The sequence below is a fragment of the Terrapene carolina genome, unplaced genomic scaffold (assembly GCF_002925995.2).
Source record: "Terrapene carolina triunguis isolate 2854851 unplaced genomic scaffold, T_m_triunguis-2.0 Scaffold714, whole genome shotgun sequence".
NCBI lineage: Eukaryota > Metazoa > Chordata > Testudines > Emydidae > Terrapene > Terrapene triunguis.
This window is the reverse complement of record NW_020665065.1, coordinates 3,493,143-3,504,558: the sequence shown is the minus strand read 5'-3', so window position 1 is coordinate 3,504,558 and position 11,416 is coordinate 3,493,143. Positions and strand designations below refer to the sequence as shown.

The following is an 11,416-nucleotide window of genomic DNA, read 5'->3' as shown; positions in this document are numbered from 1 at the left end:
CACAGAGCCAGATTTTGCTCTCAGACTTTACTAGCAGTCATTTAGGAGAGGGGATGCCATCTTTCTCAGGTTGAGATGGAACACTGCATGCTGGAACCTCTAGTCTTTGCTCTCCATACTTCACTATTCAGCATGAAGGTGGATGCAATCTCCTCTTTCCTGTGCAAACTGCCTCTGGATTATAGTATGGCAGCCCTCAGATGGGTAAAGTTTGGGTGCCTCCATTGCAAGCAATTCATTATCTCCGGCCAGTGCTGTAGCCAAGTCCTGCTGCCTTGTACTCAAGTACTAAATCATAACAAAGCAGCGTTCCTGTGACAGAGCCGCCTCAGGTCGGTACTACTGTGGAGTACGTAGTGAAACCCTCCATTCAGAAACCTCCTGAGAGTCTCACATGATCTTGCTGAATAAGGACCCAAAGGCTGGATGAAGTGACAGATTGCTTCTCCCTCCTCCCCCCTTCTCTTGGTGACCCATACTGAACAGGCCTGGGCTTGTAGGGCTTGGCGGTGCCAAACGAACGGGAAAGGCAGCTACTAATTCTTTCTTTCACACGCTGACGACCTCTGGAGGCTTGCTCTGCCAGATTTGGGACTAGATTACAATGCTGGCAGGAGAGGAAGTGGCAACATTTCAATGTAATGAGTTCTATGGAGCTCTGGTTCCAAGTGCAACGTCACTGGGGAGCTACATGTGAGCTCCCTGGGCACGTCTGAGAGTGCTGTACTCCACCAGGGGCTGTGGCAGAGCAAAACTGGGAGCCAGTGAGAAAACCAAGGGTGGGGGATTTTCAGCAATGGGTTATATCCAGTGGGATCCTCCATTTCCCCCCCTAAAATTAGAGCCCACTGTTATCCACATGCTGTGATGTAATGGCTCAATATGGGACTTTCAATCTACTTTATCTTAAACTGAGTTTATTGTATCTTGATTTTATTATACATGAGATTCACCGTGCAGGCCCTGGAAATAAAGAAATGGAAAAGAACCATTTGATCGTCTATTCCACCCCCCTGCATGCTCAGAGCACACCCCTGTATATACACTTTGTAAAGCACTTAGAGAACCTCTGTCTGAAAGGTGCTGTGTAAGTACAGGCTGTTTTGATTATATGCATTGTGGCAACACTAATGATGCTGTTTTTCTTTGGGCCCAGAGTGATTTATCCTCTGTCAGACTCCCCCTCTGTGAAGATGTCCCAGTCTTCTCCAGCTGATGAAGGAACGACGTTTGAACATCTCTGGAGCACACTGTAAGTGCTACTTGACCGTTGTGCTAAAACTCATTCTGGGAAATAATTGGTCCATCATTGTTTAATGCTTAGTGACTCATATGGTTGAGGAGGACTTAAAAGGGAAACATTTTTATAGGTACCTCTACCCAGTCTCTTAAGCTGCAAGCCCAGTTTTGCATGCCCATGTTTTCATGCATGAATTTTTCATGTTCAGATTTTTGCTTGCAAAATAGCTCAGATTTGTCTGCTCAGACTACCTTTTACCAGCCCAATCTCCTTGCATCAGTGGAGGTCCTGATGTAAGACAACTCAGTGAGAGCAGAGATCGTGGAACCTCTTGAATGAGAAACCACCCATCACCTCACAGGATCTGGTCCATAACTTGCACATGCAAAAACCTGGGCACCCAAAATTTGGCCTCCTGTTTTAGTGGCTGCTTTTGAACCTACCCCCACCCCACCCCACCCCACCAGCGCTAATGCTCTAGATCTGCACCACAAATGCAAGGATGCGTTTCAAAATGCTGCAAAAAATAACTACAGCAAAGCTCGAATTTGGTCTCCCCCTTGCTGATTGAAGGTCAACGCCCAGGCACTGCCTTTTGCTGTAGCAAACGTTACTGTTTGGAGGGGACTATTTGGAAGTGCTCATTGAAAGTCAAAAGAAACTAGGAAGATGTGACAGCCAAAGGGACTTAAGTTCTGCTGAGATGGAAGCAGCCAAGCTTGTGCCCAGCTTTGCTCTCCTGCCTGCCTCTATTCATCGAGTCTTACCAGCCTGTTTCAGCCCTTTGTAGGGTTCACACACACTCCACTGGCCCACGTACTGGACTGCAGAGAATTAAAGCAGGGCTGGTTCACACAGTGCTGCCGCGGGAAGCTGGCATAGGCTAGTTTGGGTTGTTCTAGCTGACATGGCTGCTTGGAGAGTTTGCCCGTCTTCACAAGGGATTGTGCTCTCTACACATGGCTCTCCCCGCTTAGCTCTCTCTGCAGCGTTGTCCCTCCACTCAAGACCCTGGAGTCCTCCCTGTGTGGTCCAGACTCCACATTGGGGCAAGTGGGTGGAGACTGGCAGGGCAAGAGGGATACACATTGTCCGCCTCTAGCCCCACACAGGTTAGTCAGACAAGAGCGTCCAGTCCTGGGCTGCATTATCTTTCCTTCATAGCCCCACTTGGGGGCCCTGGGTGCAGCTGCTGCCGTGAGGCGTCCCGGTTCATGTGGCTCCAATGGAGTCGTGTTGCCACAGCGCCCTGGACGGTACTGCACAGGGATCCAATGCCGATGTGAAGGTTTTCCACTGGCGTTAATGGGCGTTGGATCAGGCCCCTGCTTAGTGGGAGAGGTGGATGTGACGGACAGGCCCTTGTGTATGTGCCCTCTGCTGGATGGATCAGGTAAGACCCACTCCTATTGTAGTGGTTCTCTCTCTGGCCTGACCTCCTTACACCACGCAGGGTCTGCCTGATTAAGAAACGAGCATTCCAAAGTTAAATACACAGCATTTTCTAATGGCACCACGGCTTTTGCAACCTCTCTGGCCGCTATACTTAGCATCCTGATCAAATAGGGAAGGAGGACTGTGTTCCATTTCATTTTCTCCTCCAAGCTGTTCTATAACTTAAAGCCATTCCCGGAAGGAAGAAATGCTGTGCCTGGCTAATCGATCGCTATTGAGTGACAACTTCTAAGTCCTCTGAGTCTTACGCTTTGTTTGTCCACCAATTTGTCTAAGTGAAATGTGCTCAAGGGTGCAAGCCCTGTCTTGGGAAAACAAAAGGCTGAAGGGGTCAAAGTTCAAGGGAAGGCCAAGCTATTGGGTGGGATTGATGAAAGCTGCATGGGGGAGCTGAAGACATGTCATCTCCTTTTCTCAGGGAACCAGACAGCACCTATTTTGATCTCCCTCCATCCAGTCATTCAGGAAGCAGTGAGGTGTCTAACCAAACCGAGGTCACAATGGATGTCTTCCAGATGAGGAGTATGAATGAATCAGTCATGGTGAGTGCATTCAGGTTACAAGAAAGATAGTAATTTTAAATAAGAGGTTGTTTCCCTCCTGGGGGACTGGATGGCTCAAGGGGCTGCTAGTGGACTATGGAGGCATTTATTTCTGTGTTACTGGCTCATAAGCCAAACAAAGTCAGTGCTGGCCAAAAGTCATTGTATGGGTGAATGGAATAAGCAGGGCTCTTCCATATTAATTGTACTGCATTATGGAGCCACCTCATACAATGGCCAGGAAAATAGCAGTCCCTTATTAATAAGTTTCACTGGATTGTCCAACGAGGTGCCTGTTTCAGAACAGCACGTGGGTTAGTGTCCTGGTAAGACATGGAGTAGAGATCACCTCAGTACAGTGTCTGTCGGCTTGACCACGGGGTGGCTCTCTTTTGTGTCACCTGGCAAAGGTGCTTTCCATAGACCATGGTGGTCCCTGTTTGATTCTTGTCTGTAGAAACATCCGGCTAAAACACAGAGCAACTCTGGCCACTTGATGAAGGACTCCCCCCATCCATATACTCATCAGGAGCAGCTATTGTTATTGCCCCATGGCCCAAAGTATCCCACGTGGGAGCAACATGCTAAAATCAAACCCCTGAGACAAGAAGGCAGCAGAGCACAGAGGGAGGTGCTATTGGAGCTGGAATAGTTTAAAGCACTTCAGTCATAGTAGCTGCACTGAGACACTTGCTTCATGCCTCTGCTTGCTTGAACTCGCAAGACACAGGCTCTCGGATATAATGAAGGTGGAGAGCTGTGCAAGTACCATTTAACAACATAAATAACCTATAATTGCTCAAGTATAAACACGCTGCGTGGTAAAAGTCATTTGTAAGATATTCTACAGGCATAACTCAGTGAGGGCCCACTCCTGCTCCCACTGCAGTCAAGAGGAGCTTTGCCATGGCTGGGATGATTTAGTTGGTGTTGGTCCTCCTTTGAGCAGGGGGTTGGACTAGATGACCTCCTGAGGTCTCTTCCAACCCTAATATTCTATGATTCTGTGGCTCTTAGTGGAGGCAAGATTGGGTTCTTAGTACTTTTGTCTGCATAGTCTCTTGGTTAGGGCTAGGAAAAGAGATGCCACGTCCATCAAGGAGAAAGGGTTTTAAGCATTTATTGGATGTGATTGATTCTAAGTGGGGAAAGAGCAAAATAAAACAGAAGCTCCCTAGACTGAGGTGGGCTTTGCTCTCTGATTTTCTTGCTGTTTCAGACAATGGCAGTTTGCAGGGAATTTTTCCATGCTCACCAAAATTAAGGCCCAAGACGGCGTATCTTTATTCATGTAAGCTCAGCTTAACTCATGCGAGTAGCTGGTGAAGTTACTCAGGTGAGTAAGGTTTTTGTAAGATCAGACCCTTCATTTTGTTATTAGGAACCTTCACAACAATGGCTATAATAAAGTAAATTCATATGTTGAGTAGAGGTTTAAAAAGCACCAAGTCTGTATTCTCAGCAAGTTCCTCTCATAAAGTTGCCAGCATCACTGATCCATAATATGCAATTTTTATGTTACTCTTTTACAAACTGCACCAGAGCCAGCTGTCCTAGTATATGCAGGGAATGCCTGCCCTGGGCCTCAGACTGTCTCCAGATCATACTTCATGGGCTAATGCAGACACAGAGGCTTGTGCAGTCCAGTTTATCTAGTGATTGAAAACCTGTATAGTCTGGGCAATGTGTTCTTTCTAGCATTTGGATCCACTGCCTTGATATTGATCGCTCAATAGGTCTGTTTTCCTCCACACTGTCCATTAATCCATGTACTGATCTGCAGAGAATGAAAGCAGGGCTGGTTCAGGCAAACCTGCACTCACAACCCCCCCGCTAGTGTTAATGAGATGGTCACATGTTCCGCTCCTGCGGGAAGTGAACATGAGCTGCTTCCCGCTGGCTGAGCGCTCCAAAGGGATCAGAATGTTTCCCTCTTTATTGTCATGGCCCTCGCTGGGACACATCACAGGCTCTCCTGCCCTCCTCTGGAACAGGAACCTCCACCCACTATTCCCCTAACTCTTTGCACAGACAGTGAGACACACACACGGTTCCGGATACTTTACTTATGCTCTTCGCACCTCAGCCCTGCTTTAGGAGGAGAGGAGATCTGGGTCCTGTGCATGTTCTTGACCAAGTCACTTCCCCTCTCTGTGCCTGAGTCCCTGCATCTGTCAGCCTGAATGGCAGGCCCCCCATGTCCTCACAGAAGTGTTGAGAAGCGCAAAGCATTATTATTCATAGAAAACACACACAGAATCGCTCTGACCTGTCTAGATTAGAACTGTTCACTCCATATGTCTCTGCCGCTCTGATGCACGGTTTGCAGAGATTAGTGTGTCAAAACTTCCCTGTCAAACAGGTTTGGTCTCCTGGGAACGTCCCCTCTTTAACGTTAAGCACACAGACAAGTGCTCAGAACTCCTGCCCATTTATTAAATTTCCCTCCTCAAACCTCCTGCTTCCCTCCTAAAAGTCCTGAGAGTCTCCTTCCGTCTGCACTTTTCCCTCCTCTGTGGGCCTCTTTCCCTCTTCTCCGCAGCCTTTGTCTGCCTGGCAGACGGATCAGGTGGACAGCGAAATGCTAATTGTGGTGCTGCCCCAGCCTTTTGGCCGCGGCCTCCCTTCTCGTTATTCCTGCTGTAACATAAGCTGGGCCAAGTGTGAATTCCATGCAACCGGTTATTGCTGCTGGGGAGGGGCATCCTACTGCCCACATCATACTGCAGGACACATGCCATGGGCTGATGAGCATGCAGGATTCCTAACGTCCTGGCTTAGAACAGGGGAGCATGTGCAGAGGGTGTAGCTAACTGCCAGTGCATGTTAGCACTAATTTGATATAATGAGCTGTTAGTAAACATTTATACTGGCCCAGCTTTGGGACTGTACATTATATTGCTTAGCTCAGGATGAGATGAGTCCAGCTGGTACTATCTGTCACCACTAAAATGTGTAGCAGGCTCACAAGTATAAAAATAAAGCACAGACACATGATCCTGTTGGCCTGAAATAAAAGTGGCATATGTGTTGAGTAAAGGAGGTGGCTGTTAGTTCTTTTTTCTGAGGCAAAGTGCTCATGAGGTGTAGAGAGATTTCTAAGGGAAGCAGTATAGTTTTGTGGTTACTGGATTCCAGGGTTCTACGCCCAGCTCTGCCACTGATTTGCTTTGTGACCCGTGGCAGGTCACTTAAACTCTCTGAGTTTAAGTGACCTGCCTAAGCATCTGCAAAAGAGGGATAATGGTGCTTCTTTACTTCATGACCTGGGGGTTGTGCTGCTCAGTTCACCAGTCTTCGTAAAGCATTGCAAGCTCCTCCGGTGGAAGGCGCTGTTATTAGAGATGTGACATGAATTCTAGCCCACAGCTACTAGTTTCTTGGAGAACCAAAGAGAGCAAATCCATAAAGCGGGTGGTGCATAGTGTCCAGATGACATGTCAAGTCATCTGATAAATACCACACTGTACAGGCTCCTGCCCTTGCCCTCGCAAGAGAGACAAGGTGGGGGAGGTCATGTCTTTTATTGGGCCAGCTTCTGTGGGCGCGAGAGACAAGCTGCCGAGCTTCCACAGAGCTCTTCTTCGAGTCAAACTTGCAAGCTTGTCTCTCTCACCAACAGAAGTTGGTCCAATAAAAGATATGACCTCACCCACCTTGTCCCTCTGATATCCTGGGACCGACACCGCTACAACACCACTGTATTCTTACCCTTACAATTCAAATGACAGTTTCCACGTCCGGAAGGTGCCATGCAACCAGAGCTGCATTTTCTTTATTTTTTATCCTGACTAAAGACATCTTTAAGCCACCTCTCCTATCACTCACCTAAAGTTTTTCATCTCTCTCTGAAGGAGACAGTGTCACAGAAGTTTTGTCGGGAATACTGGGTTATTGGTCTACAAGATTAAGGGGTATCTGGTGTTGAAATTATTATTATCATTATTGGGTTGAGTCCTAGTAGTTCAAGAAGGATCCCGTCTCCTCCCATGACAAGAGGCCAGACAGTGTGTGTGTGCCTGGCTGTTGAGGGTTTTCATTCAAACATGGTACTTACCTGCCAGGTCTGTAATTGCACCTGCTGTATTAGCAGTAGATTGTGTATTCTATTCAATGCGGAGGGCCACCTTGTTTGTACCTTAATGAGAAGAACCATTTCATGCTGCCTTCTGTGGTGACACACAAGCCCCCTTGGTGCCCACAGAAACTGGCAGATGCAAACCAAGGGGCTTATTTTAAATAGAAAATATTAGGCCATGTTTTCGATTGAGCCTGCGGTCAAGGCACAGCAAAATACTTGTACTGTGTACTATTTCCTGCAACAGTCCATAATGGTGTATGGAAACAGAAGTTTTCATATTGAGATCAGATAATTGCACATGCAAGGGCAGTTACAACAGGAGAACCGTTCTCCGATCGGTGCAGACACATGCACACCCACTAGGGTTTTGGAGATGCACCCGTTGTGCCAGCTTTTGAAAATATGACCCACCGTGTATTAAAAATTCCCATCCATTCAGAAAACCGCACAAAACAATCTGTCTCAAACCAAGGGGCAACTCCACTGATATGGGGCTTGTGGACTGTGGCTTTCTTTCTTCCCCGTGTTCCTGATGGGATTGAGAAGCCTCCAAGGATATTGAGATATAGCTCCATTATGAAGTCTAGCCAGGCGTAAAGTGCATCTCATGAAGGTGTCTCCTGGGCATCTGGCTCAGAGTGCCAGGCACTCCATCTCTCAGGAGGAGAGCAGGCTAATTCTGGAGCTACTGCACATCTGAAAAAGATCGTGTAAGCAGGTGTTTGTGGCAGACCTGCCAGTGACTAGCTTTCCAGTGTTTAATTGTATGCACAGCAAAGATTCCTTGCAATTTATGACATTGTTAGACTTTTGGTTTGTGCACGGGTTTGCAAAAGGATAGATGGAGCTACTTAAAGCACCAAAGACTTTTGAATATGAAATTAAGAAATGCTAAACAAATTTGGAAATGTTCTGTATTTCCCCGATATGTGCAACTACTACAATGCATGGCTTGTATACAGTAAAACTCTAAAGGCTTGAAAGTTGAGTCTGCATAAGTCTCAAAGCATTTGGATATTTCTCTGCTTTTCTGTGGTCTAGAAACGTCCTGGGAACAGGCATGTCAGGAAATTTCTCACATCCTGGGTGCAGCCAGATCAGAAGTGCCACCAGGGTGGCCTTTCCCATACGGATGTGCTGTTTCTGATTCCAGTCCTGACTGAACTGAGGACCTGAGGCAGGGTTGTGTTGTTGAGGGAGGGGAATTATCCACCATTCTTCAAATCTGCACACAGATTTGGTTCAGGTTTGTTTCTAGTATGGGATGAAGTTTCTGGTAAAGTTCTCACTTTATCCAGACCAATTTGTCTCACCCTGGGCTGTCACTGACACTCCTGGATCCTGCACAGTTCCCCTGACTTTGATGATGTTCCACCCAGAAGCAGTTTTTAGCATCCAGGATTCCTATAGCATCTCTCTCGAATTCTGCCAGTGCTTGGTATTGTACTGCATAGCGCTGTGCACTTGGATCTCTAGCGTAGATGTTAGTCAGGCGCCAGCAGGTGGGAAAAAGCAGGTTTTCTTTGTGATCACAGCAATATTATTGTGGGTTTAAAATCACTCAAAGCTGATGTCACAGTAATCGTTAGCTAGCAGTAAAAGAAAATGAATTACTGGATGAAAAAAGAAAAGACATGGGGCCTCTTTGGCCACAGCATTGATTTCCTGCAATTATTCAGAGCTGTTGGGTGTCTCTTGCTCTGCCACAATACCTGTGTGTTTGTGAGGCTGATAGTACACCTGGGATTGCTGGTTAATAATAGCACTTATTTTTAAAGGCGGAGTTTCATGTTTAAAAAGTCCATGAGCTACCAGGCAAAAGATACAAATCTTCTTAGTGTGAAGAGATGCCTGATTAGGTCACATGAGTGGTGTGGCATAGAGTTAAATGCTCTAGCTGGATTAAGAGTTGGACAATATTATGACCTATGCACATCTGTGGCTGTACATGCTAAGAGACAGGTCGTCGGATCTCACGCTTCAGGCTGTAAGCTGATCACCTGAGCCCCACGGGCAGAATTGCCAAATATATTGTGAGTTTTTCACCTCCTTCTGAAGCACCAGGTAGAGGTCACTGCTGCAGGCAAGATGCCAGAGCTGATGGACCAGTGGTCCGATGTGGTGCATCAAATCCTATTCACCTGTCAAGTGACTTTCACAGTGGAGAGCGGACCTTCACCTTCCTTTAAGGGAGGTACATTCAGGGAACATTAAAGAAGCTTATCACTGTCTCCCAAATGTAATGTTTGCAGAGATAATGGAGCAGACACCATCTATTCAAGGAACCAGCAGCATTGTTCTGCACTCTGCTAGGGTCACTAATCAGACTCTGACATCCTTGCTGTGGACAGTTACACTATCTGTCTACCTGTGTCCACTTCCACTCTCCTCCTCTCCAGCTAATAATCCCCCCCACTCCCACCATTTGCTTCTATGTTATTGGCATTTGGCTCTGATGAGCTGTTCCTGGACCATACTGTCAATTGAATTCTCTTGATCCAGACCTAACAGCACCTCTGAAGCCCCTCACTACCAGCAGGTATTTTCATCAGTCCTCAGAAATTGGAAACTCCAGAGTCACAACCCCAAGGTAGGGGAGAGATCTGTCATATCCAAAACATGGCTCAGATAATGAATGTCACTGAATTGGTCTCCAGCCAAATAGTTGTTTGTGCCTAAGATTATTTTTTAAATGTATTTTCTGGGAGGTTGGTAGGTGAGTGAGACTGTGGTCATCATGATCATTCACAAGCTGCATTTGATGTGAAGGAATCTTATAGTCTGATTTCATGTTGGAAGAGGATTAACAGTGTTGCAATGTAGCTGAGTAAAGGGAAGTCTTGGTGTTTTTCAGGCTTGCTAAGGATAGGTAGATCATCTCTTCTTGAAAAGAGGCAATCCAATGACATAAGAACATTGAATGACATAAGAATGACATTGGTTATTGGTGGGGAGAAAACCCAGGAAATCAGCCACCCATCAACTAGCTGTTCTGTGGCTCTGAACTGTCAAGAACTTCCCAACTAGTGAATCATGTTCATTTTTCCTCTCAATATTTTCTTGTAGTTTACTGTTTGGTTAGTGGATCATGAGTTGCTATTTAGCTTGGATTGCAGCGTGGGGATATTTGTGTGACTACACTCTGGGAACTTCTCTACTGATTCACTAAAGGCAATCTGCTCTTTTATGTGTAAGAGATAATGATGTCATCCCACTTTATTCCTTCGGAGATGTTTTCCTAGACATGGTGAACAGTAACCCTGTGAGCTGAGCGTGCCTCTTTCTGCATTGTACTCGCTATCAACTCCAGTCCTTCAGGAGCAAAAGAAGGAAACCCTGTTGATGTCATATGGATAACAGACCTTAGGAGGAAACTCAAAACAACCCCTGCCATATATCAGAATCATGGGATAGATAGATAGATAGATAGATAGATAGATAGATAGATAGATAGATAGATAGAATGAATAAAGGCCAATGTCTACATTTGCCCAGCTCCAGAAACACAGTATTTGAGTTATCCCAAAGTCACTTCATGCACTCATCAGTACAAATCTATTTGCCTTATTCTACTGATAAAAGGTGCAGTTCAAATGGCTTTTAGCTCCATTGATCCTCTACAAGCAGCTTTTTGGAATTAAATCCAGCTGAATTTAATTATGGAGAAGGACCCTCAGACTCCCCCTTGGTAGGGATATTTGGTACAATCCAATACATCATTGGGCAAGCCTCAGCCTGCCCTGTGTTTTAATGAATAGTCATGAGGGAGAGAAAGGGGTGGGCCTGAGTTTTGTTGTTAGATGCAGATGACAGAACTAAGGGAGATGGAAAAAGCGAGAAAGCCAACAAACTGCAGACAGGTAGCCAGCCCAGCATCCCCGGCGCTGCCTCTCCCTAGTCACTTGCCCTTATCTTTACGTTCCATTATCGTATGTCGATTAATACCCTCTTTATTTTTTCCATCCTCCCCTGACCCCATGACTCCTGTGGCGGGAAAGTTCCTAGTTGTTTTTAAATTCCAAGAAGACTAAAATGCTGTATATTAGCGACCCAATGCAGCATTACACCACGGTAGGTGCTACCTTTTCTGAACAGCAT

At 46.2% G+C, this 11,416-nt stretch overlaps 1 protein-coding gene across 2 annotated transcripts in view; it reads left to right on the top strand.

Moving 5' to 3' along the window:
• The first annotated feature begins 1,166 nt into the window (after window positions 1–1,166).
• The window catches only part of TP73 (tumor protein p73), a 60,916-nt gene continuing 50,666 nt past the window's right edge, over window positions 1,167–11,416 (top strand). The window contains exons 1-2 of one of the 2 annotated variants that reach the window (XM_024207882.2): window positions 1,167–1,252; window positions 3,114–3,237. In XM_024207882.2, coding sequence (XP_024063650.1) covers window positions 1,194–1,252; window positions 3,114–3,237 — 183 coding nt within the window. In that variant the 5' untranslated portion in view covers window positions 1,167–1,193. The remainder of the gene's footprint in view (window positions 1,253–3,113; window positions 3,238–11,416) is intronic. The other variant, XM_024207880.2, reaches the window with a different exon arrangement.